The sequence below is a fragment of the Oncorhynchus tshawytscha genome, linkage group LG16 (genome assembly GCF_018296145.1).
Source record: "Oncorhynchus tshawytscha isolate Ot180627B linkage group LG16, Otsh_v2.0, whole genome shotgun sequence".
NCBI lineage: Eukaryota > Metazoa > Chordata > Actinopteri > Salmoniformes > Salmonidae > Oncorhynchus > Oncorhynchus tshawytscha.
The window spans coordinates 77386016-77402182 of NC_056444.1; the positions used below are offsets into that span (position 1 = coordinate 77386016).

Genomic DNA, 16167 nt, shown 5'->3' on the forward strand with positions numbered 1-16167 from the left:
ATACAGGTGGGCCAAGCTTGTAGCATCATACCCCAAAATAATCAAGGCTGTAATCACTGCCAAAGGTGCTTCAACAAAATACTGAGTAAAGGGTCTGAAGACTTGTGTAAATGTGATATTTAAGTTTTTATTTTAAATAAATTAGCTAAATTTTCTAAAAACCTGTTTTTGCTATTTTATTATGGGGTATTGTGTATAGACTGATGGGGGGGACGATGTAATCAATTGTAGAATAAGGCTGTAACGTAACAATATGTGGAAAAGAGGCACTGTACATATAGACATATATATGTATAGATGTCTATTTCTTTGTGTATTGTATAATATCTATATTTCATTCAATTTCCGTCAACAAAGTGAAAAGTGTCAACAAAAAATCTCAAAGGGAACAAATATGGCAAAGGGCATATCTGGAAGTCGTTCTATACTGTTATTGTTTCATTTTAGATTATTAGTGGTAGCTCTTTAAAATTCAGTATTTACAAAAAACACAACAAAGCATGCCGATAAAATAAAAGAATATAGTACATTATTTATAGTTTCTTTTAAAAAGTTCATTCTTTTTCAGTGATTGTGTCATCATAGCCCGCACTGCACATACATGTATATTTCTTATTGATATTGATTTTATAAATTCATGTATATCATTCATCTAAAACATGACATGAGCTAAACTTGGCCTTGTTTGCTCTTATTTTATTTCATTCATCTAAAACATGACATCCAAAATGAGCACGGGCTGAAACTAGATGGCCTTGTTTGCTCTTATGGTTGTAACGATGATCGATCATCATTCATCTAAAACATGACATCCAAAATGAGCTCGGGCTGAAACTAGATGGCCTTGTTTGCTCTTATGGTTGTAACGTCACTGATCGATACATCATTCATCTAAAACATGACATCCAAAATGAGCTCGAAACTAGATGGCCTTGTTTGCTCTTATGGTTGTAACGTCATTGATCGATACATCATTCATCTAAAACATGACATCCAAAATGAGCTCGGGCTGAAACTAGATGGCCTTGTTTGCTCTTATGGTTGTAACGTCACTGATCGATACATCATTCATCTAAAACATGACATCCAAAATGAGCTCGGGCTGAAACTAGATGGCCTTGTTTGCTCTTATGGTTGTAACGTCACTGATCGATACATCATTCATCTAAAACATGACATCCAAAATGAGCACGGGCTGAAACTAGATGGCCTTGTTTGCTCTTATGGTTGTAACGTCATTGATCGATCAAATCGGGAATGTATTTGGTTTTAAGTGTGCAGCAGTCAAGCAGACGGACATTATCTGTAGACATGTCTTCATATTGTAAACAGACCTCTAGATAGTAATAATAGACAAACATGGGGATATCAGGTATGGGTACAGGCAGTGTTCAACACACCATAATGGCTTCAATGGTGCATCCCTAGATACTATGTTGTTGTCTGACCAGGCATCCGTTTGTTTGTTTGTTTGTATAGATGAACGACCATTACATCACTCCTATGTGGGGAAAAAAAAGTTGCAAACACCTTTTAGAGGAGCTGTTATTGTTATGTCTCGACTTGTCTCACCTGCCTGTCACTCACAGGGATCTAAATCATCTCTTTGGCCCAGCCTAGCCTAGCGCTCGCTCTCGTTTCATTTGAGTAGCTTCAAAGCTGCCTCACGTTTTCTTAAAGGCACGATTCTACTGTGAATCATGAATCATGACTTGATACGAGTTGATCATACGAGGCCTATCTGATAAAAGTCTAATTGAATTTGATTCTGCAGAGACAGAGAAGATCTGTGGGAAACGACGGTTGGACGGGTCACGTCACTTTGACCTTCTTACATCCCCAGGCAGATTCTTCATTTATCAAACAGACAGCTAGGTGACCAATCAAATAATAGCCTGCTAGCACATGACATGATGATGCAAGCCTGGGTCCAACATCCACACACTATACGTAGTGTTGAAGAGGTCCCACAAAGCGCAATGATATACTGACAAACATGGGACTTTCAGCACTCACTCCTACTGAAGGCATAAGCACTATTTTCCCTGCTGCTCCCGCTTGCCATCTTGACTTTCTCTGATCTTTTTCATTCATGGCAGTCAGGCTAGAAACTGTGGAGTGTCCAGGAGAGGTTATTTTAAGTCTCCCCTTTGGTCCTTTGTTATACCATCCCCACCTCCCTGAATAAGGCTATCCAATCAGATATATTTTTATTCTCCACAGTACAACCCTTAAGCCTTCTATGGCTGACCGTCTTTCAGTCCTTTAGTACATCATGCCAGCAGTGGCTGAGCATGTCCTGCTGCTCTATGTACCCTCCATGGTCCCCTCTATGTACCCTCCATGGTTCCCTCTATGTACCCTCCATGGTCCCCTCTATGTACCCTCCATGGTCCCCTCTATGTACCCTCCATGGTCCCCTCTATGTACCCTCCATGGTCCCCTCTATGTACCCTCCATAGTCCCCTCTACGTACCCTCCATGGTCCCCTCTATGTACCCTCCATGGTTCCCTCTATGTACCCTCCATGGTCCCCTCTATGTACCCTCCATGGTCCCCTCTATGTCCACCCTCCATGGTCCCCTCCCTCCATGGCCATAGTCCCCTCTATGTACCCTCCATGTCCCTCCATGGTCCCCTCTATGTACCCTCCATAGTCCCCTCTATGTACCCTCCATGGCCCCCTCTATGTACCCTCCATGGTCCCCCTCTATGTACCCTCCATGGTTCCCTCTATGTACCCTCCATGGCTCCCCTATGTACCCCCATCCCCTATGTACCCTCCATGGTCCCCCTCTATGTACCCTCCATGGTTCCCTCTATGTACCCTCCATGGCTCCCTCTATGTACCCCCATAGTCCCCTCTATGTACCCTCCATGGCCCCCTCTATGTACCCTCCATGGTTCCCCTCTATGTACCCTCCATGTCCCTCCATGTACCCCCATGGTCCCCTATGTACCCTCCATGGTCCCCTCTATGTACCCTCCATGGTCCCCCTCTATGTACCCTCCATGGTCCCCTCTATGTACCCTCCATGGTCCCCTCTATGTACCCTCCATGGTCCCCTCTATGTACCCTCCATGGTTCCCTCTATGTACCCTCCATGGTCCCCTCTATGTACCCTCCATGGTCCCCTCTATGTACCCTCCATGGTTCCCCTCTATGTACCCTCCATGGTCCCCTCTATGTACCCTCCATGGTCCCCTCTATGTACCCTCCATGGTCCCCTCTATGTACCCTCCATGGTCCCCTCTATGTACCCTCCATGATCCCCTCTATGTACCCTCCATGGTCCCCTCTGGCCCCCTCTATGTACCCTCCATGGTCTTGTACCCTCCATGGTCCCCTATGTACCCTCCATGGTCCCCTCTATGTACCCTCCATGGTTCCCTCTATGGTGATCCCCTCTATGTACCCTCCATGATCCCCTCTATGTACCCTCCATGGTTCCCTCTATGTACCCTCCATGATCCCCTCTATGTACCCTCCATGGTTCCCTCTATGTACCCTCCATGATCCCCTATGTACCCTCCATGGTCCCCTCTATGTACCCTCCATGGTCCCCATGATCCCCTCTATGTACCCTCCATGGTCCCCTCTATGTACCCTCCATGGTCCCCTCTATGTACCCTCCATGGTCCCCTCTATGTACCCTCCATGGTCCCCTCTATGTACCCTCCATGGTCCCCTCTATGTACCCTCCATGGTTTCCTCTATGTACCCTCCATGGTCCCCTCTATGTACACTCGTACTTCTATGTCACTTGTATGTGTCTATGCTGCTTTATAGATGAACTACATTTTACATTTACATTTAGTCATTTAGCAGACGGTTTTATCCAGAGCGACTTACAGGAGCAAAATCGGCAGATTTTTCTCTGGGATACAAACTACTATGCTACATACATTCTCACTGCTTGAAATTCAAACTTTCTTCTGAGAAGGATTGCATTGGATCAGAGGACATCTACATACATCAGAGCTGGAAACTCAAAGTGTCTATCGACGTGCCACTGGGCCACAGTGAACGATAGTCTAACCGGGAACTGACAGAGTGACAGAGGACAGAAGTGAATCAAATAAAAACCAGAAGAAAGGATCTATGGAAGCATCAGTATATCAGCTGTTTCAACATCTCCCATCATCCTCCCCTACAGTACCACTGATACATGTCTCACTCTTCCCTGTCCGCAGACAGACAAAGCATTGGAGGAGAATTATAGAATTTTAACTGACATTGATCTGTGAAGGATATGGATATACAGGATATGGATATACAGGATATGGATATACAGGATATGGATATACAGGATATGGATATACAGGATATGGATATACAGGATATGGATATACAGGATGTGACATCAAACATTGCCTGTTCGTACTGCCACAACAACAAGAGGGAGTTGGTTGGAGACCACAGGTAAGGGTGGTAACCGTAGCAACAAAGGTAAAGGTAGTAAACATTTGATGTAAAAACCAGGGTCTCTTAATAAGACCCCGATTAGGTTTCTTTAGAACGGTCTGAAAAGTGTCTTTGAAATCTGTGCATCCTCATTCTTATTCTGAAGATATATTCCTGATTCGAAATCTGTGCATCCTCATTCTTATTCTGAAGATATATTCCTGATAGAACTCAGCAGAAACTATGCTTGTCCCTCTCAGAATAAATTCTAATCAAATTCTACGTTGTTTTTCATAAATGTGGCAGAATAGAGGTTTGCCTATGAGGGTGTCACTACATACTCAATTAAAATCCCAAATGGGCGTCATAAAAAGATCGGTCTGGCAGTTGAAAAGCAACATTATAGTGAACGGTAGGTCACACCACTTGATTCCTTCAAAATTGTATATATAGACATATATGTGTCATATATATATATATCAATCATTTTCCAGTTCTGTTTCTCATAAACATTTTTCCAGTGGACTGCCTCAAACGTATGGTCGAGCCATTAGAGTAGTAAGATAATTAGTGTCTCGTGGACTATGATTACATCATGCATGATTCCTGATGAAAACATGCCTTCATGCAAGTCATATCTATGCATTGAACGAGCACAATAATTTATCTGAGACTCAGTCGGTCAGAGCGAGTCCCCACCCTTCTTCAGCCCAAGTCTAAACACTGACTTGTGCCCCCTACCCAGTGTGACAGTATGAAAGCCCATGTATGAAATGTATTTTTCATAATGTTAGTATAACGAAGCGAGAGAAGATGAAAAGAGACCAGTGTGACATGGGCTAAATGTTATTTGTTCTCATTTTTTTGCTGCTCAAATAATGTAAAGATAAAAGTATTTTCAGCACAAACTGACAAAGTAAAAACTTTGTCTGCTGTTCTGTTTTCTTTCTTTCTCTAAATGTTCATTCTTCGTATTTAAAACTTGATAAGAACGACAGTGCAGGAAGTGGATGTTACAGAGACCATGTCAGACTGCGTAGTAGAACAGTTCTAGAAGCTTCTGTAACATAGGTTCCGTCCCGTTCCTCTCCTGAGGTGCTCCCATAGTGGTGGACATTTCGCTGCAGGGGCTCGTCCACACAGGGTACTGGCAGTCAGAGACTCTTTTGCGCCAATAAATCTCCCTCCATCTTGTTTGCAGAGGTTTCTCCCTTCTTTTCGATGATCCTGAACATATATTTTAATATATAGAATGCCAATGGCGGGCACACTATTATTGAGTTATTATTGATAAATATTTATATTATCGTTGTTCTTCCTCACATTATTTCCAAAAATAAAGAAGACATTTATCATCAGGCAGTAAAATCCTTTAGTGATAATAATGGTGTCCTAACTAAATTCTTATCATGGGCAACATGTACATCGCCATCTGTGTTTTGCTTCAACTGACCCTAACTATCCAACGCCGAATCTCGATCCTTCATTTTGTGTTAAATTGAAGTCTGTAAAAAAAAAAGTGTAGTTTTCGTACATTTTTTAAAACTTGCCAATTATATTTTTTATACATTTGTCTGTTTATTGGGGTCAGAGTCCTTCTGGCTGTGTGTAGTATTGTAATAATGTCTGTTTATTGGGGTCAGAGTCCCTTCTGGCTGTGTGTAGTATTGTAATAATGTCTGTTTATTGGGGTCAGAGTCCCTTGTGTGTAGTATTGTAATAATGTCTGGCTGTGTGTAGTATTGTAATAATGTCTGTTTATTGGGGTCAGAGTCCTTCTGGCTGTGTGTAGTATTGTAATAATGTCTGTTTATTGGGGTCAGAGTCCTTCTGGTTGTGTGTAGTATTGTAATAATGTCTGTTTATTGGGGTCAGAGTCCTTCTGGCTGTGTGTAGTATTGTAATAATGTCTGTTTATTGGGGTCAGAGTCCCTTCTGGCTGTGTGTAGTATTGTAATAATGTCTGTTTATTGGGGTCAGAGTCCTTCTGGCTGTGTGTAGTATTGTAATAATGTCTGTTTATTGGGGTCAGAGTCCCTTCTGGCTGTGTGTAGTATTGTAATAATGTCTGTTTATTGGGGTCAGAGTCCTTCTGGCTGTGTGTAGTATTGTAATAATGTCTGTTTATTGGGGTCAGAGTCCTTCTGGCTGTGTGTAGTATTGTAATAATGTCTGTTTATTGGGGTCAGAGTCCTTCTGGCTGTGTGTAGTATTGTAATAATGTCTGTTTATTGGGGTCAGAGTCCTTCTGGCTGTGTGTAGTATTGTAATAATGTCTGTTTATTGGGGTCAGAGTCCCTTCTGGCTGTGTGTAGTATTGTAATAATGTCTGTTTATTGGGGTCAGAGTCCTTCTGGCTGTGTGTAGTATTGTAATAATGTCTGTTTATTGGGGTCAGAGTCCCTTCTGGCTGTGTGTAGTATTGTAATAATGTCTGTTTATTGGGGTCAGAGTCCCTTCTGGCTGTGTGTAGTATTGTAATAATGTCTGTTTATTGGGGTCAGAGTCCCTTCTGGCTGTGTGTAGTATTGTAATAATGTCTGTTTATTGGGGTCAGAGTCCCTTCTGGCTGTGTGTAGTATTGTAATAATGTCTGTTTATTGGGGTCAGAGTCCTTCTGGCTGTGTGTAGTATTGTAATAATGTCTGTTTATTGGGGTCAGAGTCCTTCTGGCTGTGTGTAGTATTGTAATAATGTCTGTTTATTGGGGTCAGAGTCCCTTCTGGCTGTGTGTAGTATTGTAATAATGTCTGTTTATTGGGGTCAGAGTCCCTTCTGGCTGTGTGTAGTATTGTAATAATGTCTGTTTATTGGGGTCAGAGTCCCTTCTGGCTGTGTGTAGTATTGTAATAATGTCTGTTTATTGGGGTCAGAGTCCCTTCTGGCTGTGTGTAGTATTGTAATAATGTCTGTTTATTGGGGTCAGAGTCCTTCTGGCTGTGTGTAGTATTGTAATAATGTCTGTTTATTGGGGTCAGAGTCCTTCTGGCTGTGTGTAGTATTGTAATAATGTCTGTTTATTGGGGTCAGAGTCCCTTCTGGCTGTGTGTAGTATTGTAATAATGTCTGTTTATTGGGGTCAGAGTCCTTCTGGCTGTGTGTAGTATTGTAATAATGTCTGTTTATTGGGGTCAGAGTCCTTCTGGCTGTGTGTAGTATTGTAATAATGTCTGTTTATTGGGGTCAGAGTCCCTTCTGGCTGTGTGTAGTATTGTAATAATGTCTGTTTATTGGGGTCAGAGTCCTTCTGGCTGTGTGTAGTATTGTAATAATGTAATAATGTCTGGCTTTATTAATAATGTCTGGGTCAGAGTCCCTTCTGGCTGTGTGTAGTATTGTAATAATGTCTGTTTATTGGGGTCAGAGTCCTTCTGGCTGTGTGTAGTATTGTAATAATGTCTGTTTATTGGGGTCAGAGTCCTTCTGGCTGTGTGTAGTATTGTAATAATGTCTGTTTATTGGGGTCAGAGTCCTTCTGGCTGTGTGTAGTATTGTAATAATGTCTGTTTATTGGGGTCAGAGTCCTTCTGGCTGTGTGTAGTATTGTAATAATGTCTGTTTATTGGGGTCAGAGTCCTTCTGGCTGTGTGTAGTATTGTAATAATGTCTGTTTATTGGGGTCAGAGTCCTTCTGGCTGTGTGTAGTATTGTAATAATGTCTGTTTATTGGGGTCAGAGTCCCTTCTGGCTGTGTGTAGTATTGTAATAATGTCTGTTTATTGGGGTCAGAGTCCTTCTGGCTGTGTGTAGTATTGTAATAATGTCTGTTTATTGGGGTCAGAGTCCCTTCTGGCTGTGTGTAGTATTGTAATAATGTCTGTTTATTGGGGTCAGAGTCCTTCTGGCTGTGTGTAGTATTGTAATAATGTCTGTTTATTGGGGTCAGAGTCCTTCTGGCTGTGTGTAGTATTGTAATAATGTCTGTTTATTGGGGTCAGAGTCCTTCTGGCTGTGTGTAGTATTGTAATAATGTCTGTTTATTGGGGTCAGAGTCCCTTCTGGCTGTGTGTAGTATTGTAATAATGTCTGTTTATTGGGGTCAGAGTCCCTTCTGGCTGTGTGTAGTATTGTAATAATGTCTGTTTATTGGGGTCAGAGTCCTTCTGGCTGTGTGTAGTATTGTAATAATGTCTGTTTATTGGGGTCAGAGTCCTTCTGGCTGTGTGTAGTATTGTAATAATGTCTGTTTATTGGGGTCAGAGTCCTTCTGGCTGTGTGTAGTCCAGAGTCCCTTCTGGCTGTGTGTAGTATTGTAATAATGTCTGTTTATTGGGGTCAGAGTCCCTTCTGGCTGTGTGTAGTATTGTAATAATGTCTGTTTATTGGGGTCAGAGTCCCTTCTGGCTGTGTGTAGTATTGTAATAATGTCTGTTTATTGGGGTCAGAGTCCTTCTGGCTGTGTGTAGTATTGTAATAATGTCTGTTTATTGGGGTCAGAGTCCTTCTGGCTGTGTGTAGTATTGTAATAATGTCTGTTTATTGGGGTCAGAGTCCTTCTGGCTGTGTGTAGTATTGTAATAATGTCTGTTTATTGGGGTCAGAGTCCTTCTGGCTGTGTGTAGTATTGTAATAATGTCTGTTTATTGGGGTCAGAGTCCCTTCTGGCTGTGTGTAGTATTGTAATAATGTCTGTTTATTGGGGTCAGAGTCCTTCTGGCTGTGTGTAGTATTGTAATAATGTCTGTTTATTGGGGTCAGAGTCCCTTCTGGCTGTGTGTAGTATTGTAATAATGTCTGTTTATTGGGTCAGAGTCCCTTCTGGCTGTGTGTAGTATTGTAATAATGTCTGTTTATTGGGGTCAGAGTCCTTCTGGCTGTGTGTAGTATTGTAATAATGTCTGTTTATTGGGGTCAGAGTCCCTTCTGGCTGTGTGTAGTATTGTAATAATGTCTGTTTATTGGGGTCAGAGTCCTTCTGGCTGTGTGTAGTATTGTAATAATGTCTGTTTATTGGGGTCAGAGTCCCTTCTGGCTGTGTGTAGTATTGTAATAATGTCTGTTTATTGGGGTCAGAGTCCCTTCTGGCTGTGTGTAGTATTGTAATAATGTCTGTTTATTGGGGTCAGAGTCCTTCTGGCTGTGTGTAGTATTGTAATAATGTCTGTTTATTGGGGTCAGAGTCCTTCTGGCTGTGTGTAGTATTGTAATAATGTCTGTTTATTGGGGTCAGAGTCCCTTCTGGCTGTGTGTAGTATTGTAATAATGTCTGTTTATTGGGGTCAGAGTCCCTTCTGGCTGTGTGTAGTATTGTAATAATGTCTGTTTATTGGGGTCAGAGTCCCTTCTGGCTGTGTGTAGTATTGTAATAATGTCTGTTTATTGGGGTCCTTCTGGCTGTGTGTAGTAGAGTCCCTTCTGGCTGTGTGTAGTATTGTAATAATGTCTGTTTATTGGGGTCAGAGTCCCTTCTGGCTGTGTGTAGTATTGTAATAATGTCTGTTTATTGGGGTCAGAGTCCTTCTGGCTGTGTGTAGTATTGTAATAATGTCTGTTTATTGGGGTCAGAGTCCTTCTGGCTGTGTGTAGTATTGTAATAATGTCTGTTTATTGGGGTCAGAGTCCTTCTGGCTGTGTGTAGTATTGTAATAATGTCTGTTTATTGGGGTCAGAGTCCTTCTGGCTGTGTGTAGTATTGTAATAATGTCTGTTTATTGGGGTCAGAGTCCCTTCTGGCTGTGTGTAGTATTGTAATAATGTCTGTTTATTGGGGTCAGAGTCCCTTCTGGCTGTGTGTAGTATTGTAATAATGTCTGTTTATTGGGGTCAGAGTCCCTTCTGGCTGTGTGTAGTATTGTAATAATGTCTGTTTATTGGGGTCAGAGTCCCTTCTGGCTGTGTGTAGTATTGTAATAATGTCTGTTTATTGGGGTCAGAGTCCTTCTGGCTGTGTGTAGTATTGTAATAATGTCTGTTTATTGGGGTCAGAGTCCCTTCTGGCTGTGTGTAGTATTGTAATAATGTCTGTTTATTGGGGTCAGAGTCCTTCTGGCTGTGTGTAGTATTGTAATAATGTCTGTTTATTGGGGTCAGAGTCCTTCTGGCTGTGTGTAGTATTGTAATAATGTCTGTTTATTGGGGTCAGAGTCCCTTCTGGCTGTGTGTAGTATTGTAATAATGTCTGTTTATTGGGGTCAGAGTCCCTTCTGGCTGTGTGTAGTATTGTAATAATGTCTGTTTATTGGGGTCAGAGTCCTTCTGGCTGTGTGTAGTATTGTAATAATGTCTGTTTATTGGGGTCAGAGTCCCTTCTGGCTGTGTGTAGTATTGTAATAATGTCTGTTTATTGGGGTCAGAGTCCTTCTGGCTGTGTGTAGTATTGTAATAATGTCTGTTTATTGGGGTCAGAGTCCCTTCTGGCTGTGTGTAGTATTGTAATAATGTCTGTTTATTGGGGTCAGAGTCCTTCTGGCTGTGTGTAGTATTGTAATAATGTCTGTTTATTGGGGTCAGAGTCCTTCTGGCTGTGTGTAGTATTGTAATAATGTCTGTTTATTGGGGTCAGAGTCCTTCTGGCTGTGTGTAGTATTGTAATAATGTCTGTTTATTGGGGTCAGAGTCCCTTCTGGCTGTGTGTAGTATTGTAATAATGTCTGTTTATTGGGGTCAGAGTCCCTTCTGGCTGTGTGTAGTATTGTAATAATGTCTGTTTATTGGGGTCAGAGTCCTTCTGGCTGTGTGTAGTATTGTAATAATGTCTGTTTATTGGGGTCAGAGTCCCTTCTGGCTGTGTGTAGTATTGTAATAATGTCTGTTTATTGGGGTCAGAGTCCTTCTGGCTGTGTGTAGTATTGTAATAATGTCTGTTTATTGGGGTCAGAGTCCTTCTGGCTGTGTGTAGTATTGTAATAATGTCTGTTTATTGGGGTCAGAGTCCCTTCTGGCTGTGTGTAGTATTGTAATAATGTCTGTTTATTGGGGTCAGAGTCCTTCTGGCTGTGTGTAGTATTGTAATAATGTCTGTTTATTGGGGTCAGAGTCCTTCTGGCTGTGTGTAGTATTGTAATAATGTCTGTTTATTGGGGTCAGAGTCCTTCTGGCTGTGTGTAGTATTGTAATAATGTCTGTTTATTGGGGTCAGAGTCCTTCTGGCTGTGTGTAGTATTGTAATAATGTCTGTTTATTGGGGTCAGAGTCCCTTCTGGCTGTGTGTAGTATTGTAATAATGTCTGTTTATTGGGGTCAGAGTCCTTCTGGCTGTGTGTAGTATTGTAATAATGTCTGTTTATTGGGGTCAGAGTCCTTCTGGCTGTGTGTAGTATTGTAATAATGTCTGTTTATTGGGGTCAGAGTCCCTTCTGGCTGTGTGTAGTATTGTAATAATGTCTGTTTATTGGGGTCAGAGTCCTTCTGGCTGTGTGTAGTATTGTAATAATGTCTGTTTATTGGGGTCAGAGTCCTTCTGGCTGTGTGTAGTATTGTAATAATGTCTGTTTATTGGGGTCAGAGTCCTTCTGGCTGTGTGTAGTATTGTAATAATGTCTGTTTATTGGGGTCAGAGTCCTTCTGGCTGTGTGTAGTATTGTAATAATGTCTGTTTATTGGGGTCAGAGTCCTTCTGGCTGTGTGTAGTATTGTAATAATGTCTGTTTATTGGGGTCAGAGTCCTTCTGGCTGTGTGTAGTATTGTAATAATGTCTGTTTATTGGGGTCAGAGTCCCTTCTGGCTGTGTGTAGTATTGTAATAATGTCTGTTTATTGGGGTCAGAGTCCCTTCTGGCTGTGTGTAGTATTGTAATAATGTCTGTTTATTGGGGTCAGAGTCCTTCTGGCTGTGTGTAGTATTGTAATAATGTCTGTTTATTGGGGTCAGAGTCCCTTCTGGCTGTGTGTAGTATTGTAATAATGTCTGTTTATTGGGGTCAGAGTCCTTCTGGCTGTGTGTAGTATTGTAATAATGTCTGTTTATTGGGGTCAGAGTCCTTCTGGCTGTGTGTAGTATTGTAATAATGTCTGTTTATTGGGGTCAGAGTCCTTCTGGCTGTGTGTAGTATTGTAATAATGTCTGTTTATTGGGGTCAGAGTCCTTCTGGCTGTGTGTAGTATTGTAATAATGTCTGTTTATTGGGGTCAGAGTCCTTCTGGCTGTGTGTAGTATTGTAATAATGTCTGTTTATTGGGGTCAGAGTCCTTCTGGCTGTGTGTAGTATTGTAATAATGTCTGTTTATTGGGGTCAGAGTCCTTCTGGCTGTGTGTAGTATTGTAATAATGTCTGTTTAGTCCTTCTGGCTGTGGGTATTGTAATAATGTCTGTTTATTGGGGTCAGTCCTTCTGGCTGTGTGTAGTATTGTAATAATGTCTGTTTATTGGGGTCAGAGTCCTTCTGGCTGTGTGTAGTATTGTAATAATGTCTGTTTATTGGGGTCAGAGTCCTTCTGGCTGTGTGTAGTATTGTAATAATGTCTGTTTATTGGGGTCAGAGTCCTTCTGGCTGTGTGTAGTATTGTAATAATGTCTGTTTATTGGGGTCAGAGTCCTTCTGGCTGTGTGTAGTATTGTAATAATGTCTGTTTATTGGGGTCAGAGTCCTTTGGCTGTGTGTAGTATTGTAATAATGTCTGTTTATTGGGGTCAGAGTCCTTCTGGCTGTGTGTAGTATTGTAATAATGTCTGTTTATTGGGGTCAGAGTCCCTTCTGGCTGTGTGTAGTATTGTAATAATGTCTGTTTATTGGGGTCAGAGTCCTTCTGGCTGTGTGTAGTATTGTAATAATGTCTGTTTATTGGGGTCAGAGTCCTTCTGGCTGTGTGTAGTATTGTAATAATGTCTGTTTATTGTTTATTGGGGTCAGAGTCCCTTCTGGCTGTGTGTAGTATTGTAATAATGTCTGTTTATTGGGGTCAGAGTCCTTCTGGCTGTGTGTAGTATTGTAATAATGTCTGTTTATTGGGGTCAGAGTCCTTCTGGCTGTGTGTAGTATTGTAATAATGTCTGTTTATTGGGGTCAGAGTCCTTCTGGCTGTGTGTAGTATTGTAATAATGTCTGTTTATTGGGGTCAGAGTCCTTCTGGCTGTGTGTAGTATTGTAATAATGTCTGTTTATTGGGGTCAGAGTCCTTCTGGCTGTGTGTAGTATTGTAATAATGTCTGTTTATTGGGGTCAGAGTCCTTCTGGCTGTGTGTAGTATTGTAATAATGTCTGTTTATTGGGGTCAGAGTCCTTCTGGCTGTGTGTAGTATTGTAATAATGTCTGTTTATTGGGGTCAGAGTCCTTCTGGCTGTGTGTAGTATTGTAATAATGTCTGTTTATTGGGGTCAGAGTCCTTCTGGCTGTGTGTAGTATTGTAATAATGTCTGTTTATTGGGGTCAGAGTCCCTTCTGGCTGTGTGTAGTATTGTAATAATGTCTGTTTATTGGGGTCAGAGTCCTTTCTGGCTGTGTGTAGTATTGTAATAATGTCTGTTTATTGGGGTCAGAGTCCTTCTGGCTGTGTGTAGTATTGTAATAATGTCTGTTTATTGGGGTCAGAGTCCCTTCTGGCTGTGTGTAGTATTGTAATAATGTCTGTTTATTGGGGTCAGAGTCCTTCTGGCTGTGTGTAGTATTGTAATAATGTCTGTTTATTGGGGTCAGAGTCCTTCTGGCTGTGTGTAGTATTGTAATAATGTCTGTTTATTGGGGTCAGAGTCCTTCTGGCTGTGTGTAGTATTGTAATAATGTCTGTTTATTGGGGTCAGAGTCCTTTCTGGCTGTGTGTAGTATTGTAATAATGTCTGTTTATTGGGGTCAGAGTCCCTTCTGGCTGTGTGTAGTATTGTAATAATGTCTGTTTATTGGGGTCAGAGTCCTTCTGGCTGTGTGTAGTATTGTAATAATGTCTGTTTATTGGGGTCAGAGTCCTTCTGGCTGTGTGTAGTATTGTAATAATGTCTGTTTATTGGGGTCAGAGTCCTTCTGGCTGTGTGTAGTATTGTAATAATGTCTGTTTATTGGGGTCAGAGTCCTTCTGGCTGTGTGTAGTATTGTAATAATGTCTGTTTATTGGGGTCAGAGTCCTTCTGGCTGTGTGTAGTATTGTAATAATGTCTGTTTATTGGGGTCAGAGTCCCTTCTGGCTGTGTGTAGTATTGTAATAATGTCTGTTTATTGGGGTCAGAGTCCTTCTGGCTGTGTGTAGTATTGTAATAATGTCTGTTTATTGGGGTCAGAGTCCCTTCTGGCTGTGTGTAGTATTGTAATAATGTCTGTTTATTGGGGTCAGAGTCCCTTCTGGCTGTGTGTAGTATTGTAATAATGACAGTCACTGAACCCTGACTAAAATTTAGATTCCCGCTCATCTTTTTGATTTCTGTCCTTCTCTCTCCTCTCTCCCTCGTTCTCTTCCTGTTTCACCTTGTCAGGTTTGGTCACGCTGTCGTATGAGGGAAGAGAGGAGGTGGAGGCTGTGCTCTCTTTCTTCTCCTGGTTGTTGGTCCCTCCGTTTTCCAGCTTGGTCTTGGGCCTGCACTTGCAGATGAAGCCCCGTTTGAGGAGGTGAGCGCGGTAGGCTTTCTGGATGCAGCGTGCGGATATGTCCTCCTGGCGCCGGCGCAGTGTCGTGGTGATGGGCTCGTACGACACCTTGGAGGGGTTGGCCTGCACGAAGCGCTCCTCCATCTGCGTGCGTAGCATGTCCAGCTCGCCACTGTCGCCCAGCACACGCTTGGTGAAGGCAAACAGGATGTCCAGGCAGTGGATGCGGTCGCCGCTCACCATGGGCATGTCCATGGCGATCAGCTCGATGGTGTTGGGTTTGGGAATGCGGAGAGGGTGCTCCAGGGTGTCTGCGAAGTCACCCAGCTTTGCGAAGGTGATGAACTGGGAAGCGGCGGGGTCAAATTTCTCCCAGATTTCATAGAACGTCTCAAAGTCGTCTTCACTGAGCGGGTCGGCGCTCTCTTCTGTTGCTACACTGAAATTCTCTAAGATGATGGCGATGTACATATTGACTACGACAAGGAAGGAAATAATGATATACATCACAAAGAAAAATATGCCAACTGAGGGGTTGCCGCAGTTGCCTGTCGCAGGTGCACCTGGGTTCTCCAGAGTTGAGTCGCAGTCAGGAGGGTAGTTGAGGATGGGGAGCAAGAGACCATCCCAGCCTGCAGACGTGGTGATCATGAATAAGCAGATCATGCTGTTCCCGAAGGTCTCAAAGTTATACATGTCGTCTATCCCGGCCCCGTGTTTGACGTAGCCGAAGTTGGACATTCCGAAGATGCTGAAGATGAACATCACCAGGAAGAGCAGGAGGCCGATGTTGAACAGGGCAGGAAGTGACATCATCAAGGCGAAGAGTAAAGTCCGTATGCCCTTGGCCCCTTTGATCAGACGCAGGATGCGGCCGATTCGAGCCAATCGGATGACCCTGAAGAGGGTCGGCGATACGAAGTACTTCTCAATGATGTCAGCCAGGAACATTCCTGTGGAGGAAGAGGGTGGAGGAGACAAGACACCCAGGGACAACAAAGTTAGCAGACATGACTCAACTAGGGCTGTGGCAGTCATGACATTTTGTCAGCCGGTTATTGTCATGCAAAAGACTGCCGGTCTCACTGTAATTGATTTTAATTAACAACATGAAATATGTTTAGCATCTTTAGGCATCCATGCATTACAAGCCGTTGATGGGTGCGTTTGTAACATCTACATTTAAAAAAATATAATAAATAAATGTAATATACACCATCACAATACATCCATTATATATTTTAGTCAGGTCTAAAGAAACATTATGATATGAATATTTTTTTTTCAGAAGAACAGAATATGACTTGGC

General features: G+C 42.3%; 1 protein-coding gene across 1 annotated transcript in view; it reads right to left on the reverse strand.

Annotated features, from left to right (window-relative positions):
• Positions 1-14569: 14569 nt before the first annotated feature.
• LOC112216376 (sodium channel protein type 8 subunit alpha-like) overlaps positions 14570-16167 on the reverse strand; it is a 99481-nt gene continuing 97883 nt past the window's right edge. Inside the window, exon 27 of the mRNA XM_042299691.1 lies at positions 14570-15811. Coding sequence (XP_042155625.1) covers positions 14661-15811 — 1151 coding nt within the window. The 3' untranslated portion in view covers positions 14570-14660. The remainder of the gene's footprint in view (positions 15812-16167) is intronic.